The sequence below is a fragment of the Crotalus tigris genome, unplaced genomic scaffold (assembly GCF_016545835.1).
Source record: "Crotalus tigris isolate CLP2741 ecotype Arizona unplaced genomic scaffold, ASM1654583v1 scf7180000017585.4430047, whole genome shotgun sequence".
Classification (NCBI taxonomy): Eukaryota; Metazoa; Chordata; class Lepidosauria; order Squamata; family Viperidae; genus Crotalus; species Crotalus tigris.
In genome coordinates, this window is record NW_024096493.1 from 2,098,182 (window position 1) to 2,115,105 (window position 16,924).

The 16,924-nt window shown below is 39.2% G+C and overlaps 1 protein-coding gene across 2 annotated transcripts in view; it reads left to right on the forward strand.

The window, feature by feature from the left end:
* The window catches only part of LOC120316047 (guanine nucleotide-binding protein subunit alpha-14-like), a 34,825-nt gene continuing 17,901 nt past the window's right edge, over nucleotides 1–16,924 (forward strand). The window contains exons 1-3 of one of the 2 annotated variants that reach the window (XM_039361206.1): nucleotides 111–389; nucleotides 748–896; nucleotides 12,154–12,338. In XM_039361206.1, the coding sequence (XP_039217140.1) occupies nucleotides 12,192–12,338 (147 nt within the window). In that variant the 5' untranslated portion in view covers nucleotides 111–389; nucleotides 748–896; nucleotides 12,154–12,191. Of the gene's footprint in view, nucleotides 390–747; nucleotides 897–12,153; nucleotides 12,339–16,924 lie in introns of both variants that reach the window. The other variant, XM_039361197.1, reaches the window with a different exon arrangement.

Sequence of the window (16,924 nt, forward strand, 5' to 3'; positions counted from 1 at the left end):
CGGAACGCCTCCTACCCGAGAACTGAACGTGGGGAAGGGGCGTGGCCTGGGTCGCCGTCTGAGCGACTTTCGCTCTCCCTGGGACAAGCCGACTACGCTGACACTTAAGCCGGAGTTGCGGCCTCCCGCCGTCGCCCTCGAAGGGCTCGATCTGTTTTCTGCCGGGCGGGGAAGAAGCGGCGAGTTAACTGCGGGATCTTCGAAGTTCCCAAGACAGGGGCGCCCTCAGCCCGGTTCTCCCGGGGCGCTGCCGAGCATGGGCGGGCAGTGCTGCTGCTGCTGCTTATCCGAAGAGGAGAAAGTGAACAGGCTCCTGAGGCTGGAGATCGAGCGGCGGCTGCGCCGAGACAAGCAGCATTCCAGCAAGGAGCTGAAGCTGCTGCTGTTGGGTGAGCCGTCCGTCCCGTCCGTCCCGCCTGGGTTTGGGCTTGCCTACGGTGGGGGTCAGGCCCTCAGGAGGCGCAGCCTTGGGAACCCGTTTCAGGCGCGATCTGGGGACAGACCAAGAACCGGCCAAGGGCAGGAGCAGAAACCATTGGCTCACCCATGCCCAGATCGCAGGATTTAGGGCAGGATCCCCCAAGTGCTTAAGGAAGAGGTTCTGTCTAAGAGTTGCTAGTATTATTTTGCCATGGCATTTTAACCTGGTAGTTGTGGCCGAGATTTGTAAATGTGCTTATTCCTAATTTTAAATGTTTATTTTAAATAAAATTACTAGTAAATTAGATCATATATTCCCAATTTTAGGGGCAGAACTGGAGACCAAGGTGCAGAGGTTTCTAGGGAACTTAAGACTATTTCCAACCTTACTTTACTGAGATACAGACAGCCGAATACAGGAAGTTTATTCAGAAATTGTTTGGGAGGGGCAGCAACTGGCTTCTTATCTAGAAAAGGTGAGTAATGCTATAGTCTGTTGAGTAGACTTTGAAGTCCAGTTTACATTACATGAAAGTAATGGAACGTGGGCAGGATGTATGTACATAATTGCAGTATGATTTCTTTGCCACGTTTGCACAATTTATTCTTCTGCTGTGACTGGATGCTTTACTGCAGCTTATCATGAAGATTCGGGCTTCTGGGTGGGGGTTACCTCTATTGTGGTGCAAGAACACCAACACTTCTACTTATTCCTATGTAGCATAAGCCAGTATTCAGTTTGGACCTGGACACTGCATTCAATTCAGCCATGAAACTCACCGTATGACTTTGGCAAGCCACTACTGAGATAAATCCAGTCCCCAAGGTTGTTACCATATGATGATAGCCTGGAGTGGGAGAGAATTATTTTGGGGATGGTTCAGCCAGCATGCAGTTAAGAATGATCATCTGCCTTGATTCTGCAGCCCCTTGGAATTTGCTAAACCATTAGATTAATGTGAGAAAACTAAAAGCAGCCCAGAGGAAGGAAGCCCACACACAATAGTAACACCAGGCTGCACTTTTTGCTAAGCTTACAGCTTGGTTCTCTGCATGGTGTTTTTTAAAGAAGTTTTTTAAATGGAAGCTATGAGGGAATAAAATTCTTATTGTGGTCCCAATGAAAATAATCCCCTTCAAGCCACCTCGCTTCTTTCCCACCGCCTTCTTTAAGTGTGGGATTCCAGAAGCCGAACATCCAGCCTATGAACTATTCCTGATGTCTGTGATCTAGTCTGTATCCATCCATTCTTGACTGAGAAGAAATTGTGCCAGCCTGACATTTGCGGGCCTCGTTGCTGGTTGTTATCCCACCTTTATTGTCTCTGTTTCCGATCACTGTCAGGCATCTGACTTTCCTCCACAGTAAGGGGTGACAATGCTTAAGAGATTTTATGCACATTGAGGTTGTTCTTGGGTAGTCTTGGAATAAATAAGCTTTAACACTGGTATAATTAATAACTTCACTGATAGTCTAAGGATGAAGTGAAAGCAATGATTTGGGATCATTGCTCTACATCAGTGTTTCTCAACCTTGACCATTTTAAGGCATGTGGACTTCAACTCCCAGAATTCCACAGCCAGCAATGCTGGCTGTGGAATTCTGGGAGTTGAAGTCCACATGCCTTAAAATGGTCACGGTTGAGAAACACTGCTCTACGTGCAAGTAGAGAAGCAGCCTGTGTCTTCATCAAGCCATCATTTTTGGATGATCCTCCCAGCAACAAGGCATTCTTTTTTCTGACAAGCCATTTTACTGCCAAATTCTAAACCATGAAAAGCAAAGGGCCAAAAAAAGTCTATCCCTCTGCTGATCTCCCTACTACTCTATGCAGCATGCAAACTCAGCAGCTAAAATATAGCAAGGAAAGGAAAAGATTCTTCCATCTATTCTCTTCCAACTAGCCCATATTGTTTCCTTTCATCATTTTTAGGGGCACAGAATGCCCAGAGACATTCCAGGGAAAGGACATTAGCAAATACGTGGGAGCTAGTGGCTCTTTGCTTTACAGCATGGATGTTCTACTTGTCCAAAATATCTTAAATGGTCATTAAGGATGGGAAGTAGTTCAGGTGAAAGAGAAATGTATTTTGAGGCATTACAGGTAGTCATCAATTTACAACCATTCCTTCAAAGTTATAACAGCACTGAAAAAGATGACCTACGAACAGTTTTCACACTTGAGACTACTGCAACATCATTATGATCACATGATCAAAATTTGGACACTTGACAACTGGCATATATTTATGACAGTTGTATTATCCGGGGTCATGTGATCACTATTTGTAACCTTCCCAGCCAGCTTCCAACAAGGAAAGTCGATGAGAGAAGCCAGATCCTTTTCTTAATGATCACATGATTCGTTTAACTACTGCAGTGAATCACTTATTGTGCCAATAAAAGGTTATAAAATGGGGCACAAGTCACAACAATTGTCTTGCTTAGCAATGGAAATGTGGCTGTAAGTTGAGGACTACCTATATAGAGAAGAAAAAAATGGGTATTGACCTTGCCGAGTCAGATAGGCCAATGTATGACATGGAATAAAAAAACTTCTCTATATTCTAATTAAAATTTCAAATGACTTCTTGGAACTAGGGAGAAAAAATTGTAGTAGGAGAATTATGAACCATTTTTCCAAAATATGTTTATGTTTATATAAACACAATAATAAAATAGCAGTAGCCATATTCTTTCTTGCTCACATGACAAATGGAGATATTCCATTTAGTGTGTTTCAAAAAGCTTTTATAATACTGATGAGAGTGCTTGAAAAAAAGGGGTAAAACTCGTGTGAAGCCTTAGCTTTTTTCATACAATAATGTCTTTTTTCAGTGAATCTTTTGGAACATGTATTTCTGTTCTAAATATCAAATAAAGCAGATTCATTTTATCTCCCAACTCAGTTATTGCTGTTACCATTTATGACTAGCACAAGCAACACAATTTTAAAATAATTCAAAATCGAGGATAGTGATTTGAATCAGCATAGGTAAAATAGTTGTTAATTCAAATATTGACGCAACTAAACCTCATTAAAACCAGTAAAGTATTGTATCGTGCTTTCAAAACCGCATTAGTTATGCCTGAACCTCATTTGTGGTTAATTATTTGCTCATTCGATTTTGTTACTACTGCAACAGTGATTTTGAATGAAATTCACGACTGAAATTAAAAACTGTATTGTATGTTCACAAACCAAAACAACAGCGCCTTTTAAGATGGGTTCCTGAGAACTGTTTAACAGAAAGACAGACCCTAAATATTCATTTACCTCCATTCCCAGAATCTGCCAGATTTATTACACAATGACAGGACCAAGTCCAATATAATTCAGGATCTGAGTTATCTAAGCTCACATCTATGCAACTTACCTCACCCACCACTTCCAGAGCAGCCCATGCCTGGGGCAGCCCAAGAGTAGATTAGCGGTGTTTTTTTTCCTTATCCCAATTTAGGTCACTGTAAAGTTAGTGTTGCCCAATATATGACTCTAAGTTTCAGTACTGTCTCCTTTGGTTGCTCGTATGCTCAACTGGAGCTTATGGTGGAGCACACATGGTATTATAAGCAGTAATACTTTCAGAGTATCCTCCTACCCAAGCTTTCTGCAAAACAGTTATTTCTGGGGTACACTGTGCAACCTCCTTAAAATGAAGCTCAGAAGCTGAGTCTCCTAGAGATTTTCTATCTCAGGTAAATTCTGCAAGACACACTTGGGTGAATAGGATGCTCTTTGCTGAAGTTTCCTCTTACCAAGAGATAGGACAGGAAGAGTCAAAGCGGTGGGCATTTTGATGACTGCTCCCCTCATTTGTAACAGTGTATCTTCAGCACAAGACCTCCCTCTTATTATTCCTAGAGTTTTCCTGCAAGTGCAGAATCTGTTTTTTCTAATTTTGGCTCAGCTAGCCACAGGAATTGACTGACCGGCTTGTCATCATGGGCTAAGAGAGAGTGACTGACCCAAAGTCATCCAGCTGGTTTTCATGAGACTAGAACTCACTGTCTCCTGGTTTTGTAGCCCAGTGCCTTGACCACTAGCCCAGACTGGCTCTCATTGTCCTCCCTCTTATATTTTCCAAGAAATGGTCAGGAGGGCCAGGATAATTAAGTAACTAGAAAAATATTTCTGCTATTATACTTTGGTTAACGTTTATTTTATATTATTTGTCTCATTAATTTTGCACTTGATTTTGATTACACCATTTCTTGAGTAAGATAGTTTACAGTATACACTATATAAATAAAAGAAATAAAATGTAATTGAACAAAACAACAACAAAGTGAATTTATACTTACATTTTAGTCATTTTCTTGGTAAAATTGATTACATGTGTACAATTTCTGGTTACAGTTATTGGAACATACATTTATAAATTTGCACATTTATATATATTTTTTGAATGAAAGTGATTACCATTTGCTTGACATAGTCAGACATTTGCAATGTTTGTACCCAGCTCATTTTCATGACTTGGTATTTTTTTTATTGTTCCCCCTTCATTTCCAGTGAAATGGAAACATTTCAGAATCAAGCTTGTCCATTAATTAAAACATACTTTATAAAATACTATGCTAGACACATGCGCGCGTGCACACACACACACACACACACACCAGATAATAAGAGTAGCAAGGTTTTACCCAGTTTTTTTTTCAGTTTTCCAGAGAATGGAGAGAAAAATGAAAAGAACAGTGAAGCAAGTAGATATTTGGGCATAAAGCTAAAGGTTCAGTTATTGTCATTAGTCATAGGGTCCTGAATCACTTTTGTGTTTACTTGTACAGAATTATTATTGTTGTGTTTTTATCCCAACTTCTTTTTTTAAAAAAAATATGTTCTAACTATGAGATTAGGCAAACAAGGATGCCTTTACTTCCAAACTTGATTGAGTGACAGGGTGACATATGAAGTAGGAAAAGCATAACTTGTAAATGATAGTAGTAACTGGGGCAAGGAGAGTTTTCTTAGCAATTACTGAAGTATTAATATACTTGTGATTGCATCTTTTACTTAGTTTTCAGATATGCCATGATTCTCAAGTAATAGACTGACATCCTGTCCTGCGTTATCTCACAAACTCATCACAATAAGGAATGCTTCAATATTTTCAGTGTTATTAATTTTTTGTAGCAATATGTAATTAATCCCTTCAAAACTTCAGTATCACATGAATGAGAGAGCATTGTGTTTGCATTAAGTCTTGAAGTAGATTTCCTGTCTGCAAAAACCAAACATAATCATTGCTTTTTCCGAGTTATAAAAAACATTCAAAGGAGAGGGAGAGCAACGGCATGTTTCCTTGGTAACAGTAAAACCAGCAGGTTTTTTCATTTACACTAGGGGATGAATATAGCACTCAATACAATTTTTAGCTACATTTTTGTTAAATTATCCTCACTTAAAATTGTTTCTGTTTTTTGATAGATACATTTGATGTACAAAAATACTAGTGGGGACAGAAGGTATTTCCATGAATTTATTTTCTATGGAGAAGAGGATGTTTATGGTAGGAGGGAACTAATGACTTCTGAATCCAGATATTTTATATGTAAAATATGGTATTTATTATTAGTTATTATTGCCGCCTGTGTGAGATCTCTCTCTCTCTGGAACTTTTACAGTAGAAAAATATACTATAGTGCAGAATTAATAAAGTAGACATTTAATAGTGAATATAACTCCACCATTGCTGGTCCCAAGCCTGGATGAGAAAGGAGGAGAGTAGGCGTCAGATTCTGCTACAGGTTGGCTGAGATTTCCATGTAGCATTTCTATATATCAAGCCCAAAACAACGCTCATGAGGACCTTGAGATACAATAGGAATAATGCACAGAACAAGAACAATAATAGTAAATATAATATTAGGAAAAAAATAGCTTTCCTTTTATTTGTTTCTTATATTGTCGATAAGAATCATCACTTCACTATTCAGACTCTTGAAAAGCATATCTATCTTGTGAAGTTGGGGGAGGTCCAAAAATATGAGCAAGCCAGTGTTATCCAAATGCAAAGTACTGTGTTTTGAAGGACCCACCAAAACATGGAAGTGTGTTATTAATCTTTTGACATTTCAATAATCAGAAGTCTGAGGCCACATGTTGGTGAACCCTGATATTCTGGCTCTCTATTTAGATTAGTTCACTGCTGCATTCCAGTGGAAAATTTGCATACAGAATAGAACTTATTATTACTAGCTCCATTGATGATCAATTAAGCCTGCACCTACTATGACAAATCGAAAACATGTAACATCAGCTATTTCTAGGGTCCTATGGTAGATCTCTGGAATATTTGGGGTAGATGGGCAAAGAAATCATTGAATTATTTAATATAACAGTAGCAATTTGTTTTCTCCCTTGCCTGCATGCACCATAAATTATAAAGACTTTATGTGAAACTTTATGTGGAAATTATGTGGATTTAGCTCAGTTCAACCACAAAAGCAAATTCTTGGGTCTAGACTTATCTAGCTTCTTTGTTTGTTTATTTTTTTCATGAGGTTCCATTTGGTGGTTGATGGGTTTCTAAGTGAGTGACATCTTGAAATCTCCCCCAAGATTTTATAAAGTCCTGTTCTGTTGCACTTGTTTTAGCTGCACTAAATACTAAGAAATCTCAAGCCGAGAAATAGAACAAGACATTTCTACTGAAGTCCCATCAATGATCTTCCCTAGGCTGGTAACGAAACATACAGAAACTAAATAGCAAGCGCAAAGAGCAAACCACTGCCAAAATCTCAAACTGTATCAGGTCAACATTAAAATGAATCTTTAAAGAAATGGTTCTCAACCTGTGGGTCGGGACCCCATTTGGGGTCAAACGACCATTTCACGGGGGTTGCCAAACAAGGCTGTCCGCCATTTTCCCCCCTTTTCTTTGGCCATGCCCCTGGCACCTGGTGATGTATAAGTGGTTGGGGGTCACCACAACATGGGGAACTGTATTATGGGGTCGCGGCATTAGAAAGGTTGAGAACCACTGCTTTAAAGGTACAAAGGAAAAAAGGGTCAGGGGAGAATAATGAAAAGAGAAGGAAGTGGTAATGCCCTATTTTTGAATGAAAAATGACATGCTGAAACCGAGCATGACACAGGATGGCAGGGTGGTGGTATGTGATGGTGGCATAGGTTCTCTATATACGACCACAATTGAGCCCAAAATTTCTGTTGCTAAGCGAAACAGTTAAGTGAATTTTGCCCCATTGCCACAGTTGTTACGTAAATCACTACAGTTGTTAAGTTAGCAACAAGATTGTTAAGTGAATCTGGCTTTCCCATTGACTTTGCTGGTCAGAAGATCGCCAAAAGGGATCACATGAACCCAGGACACTGGAACCATCATAAATATGAATTATTTGCCAAGCGGCTGGATTTTGATCACGTGACCACAGGCATGCAGCAACAGTCGTAAGTGGGGAAAATGATCATAAGTCACTTTTTTCAGTGCCATTGTAACTTTGAATAGTCACTAAATTAACTGTTGTAAGTCATGTACTAATGATGTGAATATTCTTGCTATTTTTAATTTGTTTGGTAAAAGAGAGGGAACAGACGTCCCATATCATGGGACATATCAGTAGATATGGTGGATACTTTCTTGTTTTCCATTCAGGACAGCATAATCTCCTTTTGTCCTGAGTGGCTACTTTGATTGTCCCAGCGGAAGAATTGGAAGGATCTTGAAGCCTGCCTCCCCTTTGGATGCAGTTTTTCTCATCCCCAGTAGCATCCTCTTTCGTTTCCATTTACTTTTTACTTTGTTTACTTACCAGTAATAACCAGTAATCTTCTTAAATAATTAAATTAAATCTTCTTAATTAAATCTTCCTTAATTCTAACTCTGTGCATCCCTTAATACCTGGTGTTGCTACCTTGCTCCCTGGAACTTCTTGAAAGCTGCAGGGGCTTTTACACTCTGTCCTCTGCCCTAGCTTTATAAGTTTAACAATATACGCAGCAATTAAATTTCAATGAGCCAAATAATACTGGAGAACTAGAAAGTTACATTTCAGCAGAGTAGGACAGCATTCAGCATAACCATCTCAGTTATTTTCTCTTTCTCTCTTTCTGCTGTAGTTAGGATATGAAAAGTAGCTTTTGTGCTTGTAAAGTCTCTGTGGTCTGAAATTGATAGGGTTTTGATAACTACTGGAGTCTGGCTTCTTCACATTTTTATGGGAGTTGGGTCATGTCTAGACCTAATTCATAATCTGATATTCCTCTCCCACTTTCATATGTTTGACTATAAATCAGTCATGCTGGAAATAGTGATAAGAATTATATTCAGTGCATCTATAGGATACCAGATTGTGGAAAGTTTATCTTAATCGTTTATTACAGTACTTATTTGTTAAATGGTTTTTTGACTTGAGGTTGAATTTATGTGTTTATCTTCTGGATACCATTCTATAAAAACCAGCCTTTGATCATAGCTGGACTTAATTTCCCCATAGGTAGATGCTTGCAAGCCTTAAGGCTACGTTCAAGATTGTTCTGCTCATTACAAAATGCTGTGTGGAGATGTGCCATGATAGCTTCATTATATCATCGGATGATGAATCTATAGGAATTGAGAAACAAAGGGCTTGCATGTTTACTTGAGGTAATGAATCTTGCTTTTGATTTTAGAAGAATGTGGAATAACTTCAGAGTCTGTATGGATCAGCTACTGGTTACAAAAACATCAGCAGGTTGTAAATTATTCTTATTATAGTGGAGAAAGTAAAGCCTCTTTGTCAGCTCTTGTGCTTCATTGGAAAATGGAAAAGGAGAACAATTGGGAATAATAATACATTGAGAAATGGCAGCAAGAACTGATTGCTGTAAATGAATTTCTTTCAGGAAAACCACAACAATCTCTAGATATTGAAATTGTGGGTTTAACTCTTAGACATCTAAAGTAAACACTGCCTCATTGAATGATCAATTGTTGCAGATTTGTGCCTGTATTGAGATGGCGGTATTATTTAAGCACACAAAATTCTGTGGGATTTCAATGTATTTCCTGTTACGACAAATATCTTAAAATCAGTTTTATGAAAAAACTTCAGCTGGATTATAAGGCCAAATGAGAACATAGCCACCAGAGAGCATGAACTGTGTTTTTGTTGCGGCTAAATGCTAAACTTGCAACTGCATACATTTTATTTCAGAATATTGACAAAAAATTTCAATCTATCAGAGGGGATTTTTGAGGTCTTCTAGTCCAACCCCTTGTTCAAGGAGGAGACCCTATACCTTTTCAGACAGGTGGCTGTCCAGTCTTTTCTTAAAAACCTCAAGTGATGAAGCACCTACAACTTCTGAAGGCAATCTGTTTTACTGGTTAATTGTCCTCAATATTAGGGAGTTTCTCCTTAATTCTAGGTTGCTTCTCTCCTTGATTAGTTTCCATCCATTGCTTCTTGACTTGCCTTTTGGTGCTTTGGAAAATAAGTTGATCTCCTCTTCCTTGTGGCATCTCTTCAAATACTGGAATACTGCTATTATGTCACTCCTAGTCCTTCTTTTCTCTAGACCGGCCATACCCAATTCCTGCAACCGTTCTTCATATGTTTTGGTCTCCAGGCCTTTAATCATCTTAGTTGCTCTTCTTTGCACTTTTCCCCTCAAAGTCTCAACATCTTTTTTGGAATGTGGTGACTAAAACTGGATGCAATATTCTAGGCGTGGCCTTACTAAGCATATATAAAGCATTACTAATACTTGATTTTGATTCTATGCCTCTCTTTATACAACCAAGGATTGTATTAGCTTTTTTGGCTGCTGCCGCACACTGCTAACTCATTCTTAAGTGATTGTCCACTAGTACTCCAAGGTCCCTCTCATAGTTACTATTTTTAAGCCAGGTTTTGCCTAATCTGTACTTGTACCTTTGATTTTTCCTGCCTAGATGTAAAACCTTGCTTTTTTCCACATTAAATTTCATGTTGTTGGATAGGGCCCATTATTCAAGTCTATGAGGATCTTTTTGGATCCTAAGCTTGATTTCTGGGGTGTTGGCTATTCCTGCCAGCTTAATGTCATCTTCAAATTTGATGAGTTCCACTTCTATTCCTCATCAGAGTCATTTATGAAGATAATGAAGAGTACTGGGCCTAAGATCGAACCTTCTGGTGCCCTACCACTTACTTCCCTCCATGTAGATGTAGTACCATTAAGGACTATTATTGAGTATAGTTTGTCAGCCAGTTTTGTCAAACTGACTGTCAAAAAGCATGGTTGTATCTAGTGCTTTAGTTTCTATATAGATGGCTTGATTGACTGATTGCAGAAGTGTGTTAGTTGGGACACAGAGAAACACATTCTGGCTTCAGAGTGGCTTTCACTTGGCAACCAGAATGCACCAGCATTAGTACCAGACCTAGTTTATTGTGTATTTGGAGCTTAATTGCAATGGCCTGCCAGTGCTCTGCTGTATTTTCCTTCAAGAAAATTTGTGCCTCTCTAAATCTCATTGCTCGTTGCTGTTTTTAATTTTTAAAGCTTTTATTCATTTATTCATTTTTATTCGAAGGAAGGAAGGAAGGAAATGACAGAATGATAGGAAGGGAGGGAAGTTTTCTGATACCCTCTGCCAACTTCCCACAAGAAAACTCATTGGGGAAGCCAGGAGGAAGTCGGAAGTTTCTCTGGCTCCCACTGTTTGTCTTTTGCCCAGTAGTAGTCATTCTATTTTTCTGTTGAGGTAAGGAAATATCTCAGGAATGATGATCCAATTAGGCAAGAGTTGTCTAGTGGTAATTTAAAGTGATATAGTGTATCTAAACCTAGTGATTACCTTGTTAACACAAATTAAATTGGTTAGATTTTCACTAGTTAATGAATTGAGCTTCTTATATTAACCCAGCCAGGGCATTCTACCAGTGAAATATATTGTTTAGTGAATTCAAAGACAGAAACTGTCTGCAGGCCAAATTACTATGTTTTTTTTTTAAAAAAAACAGCAGTAAAACAACTGTGAGACGCTATTAAGGGGAGGTTAAAAAAGAGAAAATGAAGAGAAGCCATAGTGTTGTATTGGCGAAGTGAAAGAAAAGAAGTGAAAGATAAATAAGAATAATTTAGGCTTTTAAAGCACATATGAGTAAAAATAACCAGTACATGAAGAGAGAAATTAACAGAAATAATTAGCTTTGTTACTCAATTTTAAAATTTCCTTAGTAGTTTTGCAAACCATACTGGGGACACAGGCATTTTCAGATCATCTGAAGCATTTGAGTTTTTCCAATCCCTCAATATTTTCATTTGTGGTATTGAGGGACCTCTAGTGGAGGCCTGGGGAAAATATTTTTTTGGGGGGGGTTAACGAAAATGTAGCGTGCTTCTGTAAAGTAGTCAAATCACCATTCCTATAGCTTCTAATCTTTAAAAGATATAATGTACAATATCTACAAAATTTCAATAACAGACGTATTCTTTCAGATTCTTGTGGGTTAATGTAATGTTTTCAATCCCTACTTCTGACTTCCTTTATAGGGGCTTAAAAGCATTAATCACATATATGTTACTGTTTATATAAAAACTGAAATTTTTCAACTGTGCTTCAGGCCGTCTCCTTATTTAGAGATATTATATTTGCTACTTTTTGGGTAGGCCTGTATGTGTGTGTGTGTGTGTGTGTGTGTCAGTTGACATTGGCATGGAGGAATAAAATTTCCCTTCCCTTTAAAAATTTGCCGCTTTCTTCATGTTACTTAATGATTTATTTTCTTTCTTGCAGGTACAGGAGAGAGTGGGAAAAGTACATTTATTAAGCAGATGAAGATAATTCATGGATCAGGCTTTTCAGAAGAAGAGCGGAAAAACTACACAAAACTGGTTTATCAAAACATATATTCTGCTATGCAAGCTATGGTGAGCGCTATGGATGCTTTACAAATACCATACTCATCTGAACAAAGCAAGGTATATTATTGCGCATAAATTGAAATTACTTGTATAAATCAGATTAAGTAAAAAAGTACTGGTAGTTTTTTTATATATACTGACCATGTAAGGATTTTGGTCTGTCCAATATTCAGTAAGCCTTCAGGGTGTATTAGCTTCATTGCATTTTTGTCACTGTCCTTCTGATATTCTTCCAATGTCCTTTTTTATTCTTCAACTCTTTGCCTACCTGTTTTCCTTGGCAAGTAGAATCTGATATTCTCAATGTGTGGATGAAGGGTATGCTTCGTAGTTTTTTTGTTTCTGGTCTTTCTAGCCAGGCCTTTTAATTTTGCTTGAACTTAATCCACTACTCCAGCTGTGTATCTAATGACTGAATTATCCAGGTTCTAATTACCTTGATATTATTTCTGCCACTGTGTTGGACTTTAAGATCTCCTTCACTCTGATGATTCATTTTAGCCTTCTTGACTTCAGTATGCTTGATGTTGTCAGGTATGTGTAGCTATTGTCTTCATCCAGACACTTCATGTTATTTCCATAAGGTATCTTGATTCCTTCAGTTTTCCTCTATTGATCTTGTCTCTCTCCGCTGTTTGGGTAGTTTCCTTTGTGCCCAGGTGGAAAGAGCTTATTTTCAACTAGATGTTGTAGGACTGCATCAGCTATCATACCAGTTAGCAAATTGAAAGTTGTTAGTAACTACAGCAGCTAACCAATACGGGGTCTGTAGTTAGCGGGTGCTGCCCTTTTGTTGGATCTTTCATTATCAGGTGGGTTTTTCCAGATGCTGACCAATCTTTAATTCCACTTCTTTGCATGATGTTGTTAAACTGCTCGTAACCACTTTGTTGGGTAGCAATGGGAAAATTTCTTGGAAAAGAGATTCAGGTACCTTAACAATAGCAAGGTGAATTGATTTGATTACAGGAGCAATAGGTGCACCATTGGGAGACTTGAAGTGCCAGGCTGAGTACACATGGTTCTGAAGAAGGTCTATGTGGCCATTAACACTCGTCACCAATTTGATGGTGCATACTCAATCAGTTGGATATCATTTCACCAGGATTATCTATCAGTAATTTCTTCTTTAGGTATTCAAAACTCATGTTTGTTTTATAGTGACAGTATCTAGTCATCCAGTCTCCTGCTGTTTTTTTTTACTACTTTGATTTTTCATCAAAGGTGTTCCTCCAATGATTTTTGCCTTCTCGTTATGTGTCCCAAATATTTAAGCTTTAAATTCATTATTAGCATTTCCACTGAACTATCTGGTTTGATTTTACCTAGCAGTGAATGTTTGTCCTTTTTTCAGTCCGGGTCCAAGGCATTTTTTGACATTCTGTCCCCCCCCCCCAATTCAGAGGCATATTTTTTTCTTTCCTTTGCTTTTCTGATGCTCCAGCTTTCACAACTGTTACAACTGGGAAAGCCATAGTCTTGGCACTATACATCTTTGCTTTAGGTGTGCTGGTAATATTTTGTTTAGGCCCATCACAGAAGACATATTTATAGCTTTCGCATTATCACAATTTGTACACTGCAAATTTCTCTCTTATGCATTAATTTTGGGAAGGAAAATTAAGCAAAGAATTGCATGCTATCCACCTGCTGCTTCCAATGCAAAAGGTGAGATTTCAGCAGGAGGTGAAAAGCCAAAGCCAAACTGCAGGTGGTCCTTGTTTAATGGTGGTAATTGGGATCAGAATTTTTGTTGCTAAATGATGCATTCATAAAGCATGATGTTACCTAACTGCAGCGCTTAGCCACAGCACTCCCAGCAGTTGCCATTGTTAAGCGAGGATGGCAGGCTAAGCAAGGACCTCATGTGATTGCAACTTTCTGTTTCCTGCTGGCTTCCAACAAGCAAAGTCAATGGAGAATCCAGTAGGAAGTTTCAAGTCCTGATCATGAGAAGTCTTAGGTTTGGTGGCTTGCAAACAGGCCAGTGGGCAGCTGAATGCTATGGAGTGCATGTGGGCACAGGAGATGGGTGCTGCAGTGTGGCGTGAGTGCAGGCAGACAGGTGTGCAGGTAGAGGCTATGGCATGGTGCAAATGAACATAGATGTATGTATGTTTGTGTACTACATGTATGTTTGTATGTATATTTGTGTTCTACAGACTGGCACTCCTCAAGAGATAAAACAGCAGGCTTGGGAGTGACTTACTGGAGTGACTTGCAACCTCCTGCCAGCTTCCCCACTGTGACTGTAGTCATGTGACTACAGGGATGCTGCAACAACCACAATGTGAAAGGGTGGTTGTAAGTCTCCTTCATTCAGTATCATTTGAACAGTCGCTGAACTAGTGGTTGTAACCCAAGGACTGCTTGTACAATGAACCTGTACAGAAACTAGCTTGAGAATTTAGCCTATTTTATCATCTCTTCCCATCATTTTATGGTTCACTCTACAACAGTGGTTCTCAACCTATGGGTCGCGACCCCATTTGGGGTCGATCAACCATTTCATGGGGGTCGCCAAGCAAGGCTGTCCGCCATTTTTTCCCCTTTTCTGGCGGGTGCCTTACCTCCCTTGGGCTGGGCTAGCTCGTGGCCCAGCTGGTGGTCGGCCTGCTCCGTCTCTGCCACTTGCCAGCTACGCCTCGGCTGGCGCAGGGAGCGGCACCACGCATGCATGGCGCTCCCGGGTAGGGAAAGTCCTCGACTTATGACTGGTTGGGTAGTCCTCGACTTACGACCGGTTGGGGGGTGGCATTAAAAAGGTTGAGAACCACTGCTCTACAAGATAGTATAATATAAATATTTACCTAACTTAAAGAAAGAGATCTATGACTTGGTAATATAAAGTGCTGTTAGGCAAAATTACTTAGGAATAGATTGCTAGTGAGAACACTAAATTGATTTATTTTATTTTATTTATATCCTACCTTGACCTTTTTATATCCTACCTTGACCTCTTTATTTCTTTGAAGTGTTAATTTTTCCAGATCTTATCCATCTATTCCTATAGATAGTTAGTGTAATTATGTGTAATAATATAGTTGGAGGGAAAGTGTTTTTTTCACAAGCTGTCAAAAAAGCAAATTTCATGCTTGGAATAATTAGAAAAGAGATTGAAAATAAAATGCCAACAGGATAATGCCCTGTGTTATGTCAACTGGAATACTTTGTACAATTCCGACTGCTGCATTTGAAATAGAGCTGGAAAAGGTGCTGAAGAGGGCAATCCAGTGGTAGTATTCAAATATGTGAACAACTGGTTCTCTGTGTGGATGCCGCTTCTGGAAGTCCATTCTGGGCCTGGGCAACAAAAATTAGCTGCCGGTTCTGCCAAAGTGGTGCGAACCGGCTAAATCCCGCCACTGGGGCAATCAAACATCTACCTTACTGGAAAGAATGTCTGGCACTTTTCAGCCTAGAAAAAGGCAACTGAGAAATAATTATCAAGGTGTATACAATATTGCATAGCTGTAGGGGGAAGGATGAGAGAACCTGGGGGTGGAGTTAAAAGAGGGATCAACCTAAAATCTGTGTAGCTACAAGTGAGCTAAGTCTAACGCCCCCCCCCCCCCTTGAATTCCACTGACTATTATCTAACTCCTACCAGGTGCTAACCTTAGTTGAGAAGATTCCTGTGCATAGGCAATAAATAATAAATAATTGTGAAGGTAATAAATAATTGTGAAGGTACAATTAAATCTGTTTAATTGTACCTTCATGTATGGACATGGTCTTTCACACCTGACAATAGCTTGGAAGAAGATGAATTCTCTCTCTCTCTCTCTCTCTCTCTCACATACACACACACACACACACATAATCAAGGTTGGAATTTATAGCCATCAGACACCTTTGCATGGCTTTACAGAGAATTGATTAGTCTTGAAGTTTCATTGTTATCTCTGAGTTGGGTGAAACACACCTCCAAATACCTATTGCAGGTGAAAAAAATCACAGGAATCAACCATCTCTCAATTGTTGCACTTCAGAAGTGTTTGGTCATTGTGAGAAGCAGTGTTCTTACATAACCTGGCAGTGTTCCAGGGTATGGAGAATACAAATCTCTCATATGAGACCCAGGCTGGTTGAGTGGTTAAGGTGTTGGGTTAGGAGCTGGGAGAGCCTGGTTCAAGTTGTCACTTAAACATGGAAGTCAATTGAATGACCTTAGACCAGGGGTCTTCAAACTTGGCCCTTTTATGACTTGTGGACTTCAACTCCCAGAATTTCTCAGCCAGGCACATTGGCTGAGGAATTCTGGAGTTGAAGTCTACAAGTCATAAAAGGGCCAAGTTTGAAGACCCCTGCCTTAGACCAGTCCCACGTTGGGGCCACCACAACTCAACATCAGACTCTGCAACATACTGGCTGGAAAACAAAATCCCTTGCCACAAGTGCTGAGTAGCTTCCTTGCAAAACTAGGTGGGTTCAGTGAAAAACAAGTGACCCTGGCAAATGAGTGAGATAAACAATAAAACAACTGTTATGGCTTCATAATTTGGCTTTTCAATAAATCTAGAGTTTCAATAAATCTTGTTGGGAGGGATGATAGTTTTGGTTCATTCTTGTTACTATGATTGCATTTTTAATTGGGTTTTAATTGTGTTGCTCTTATTTATTGGAATGCAAAGTTGGATTAC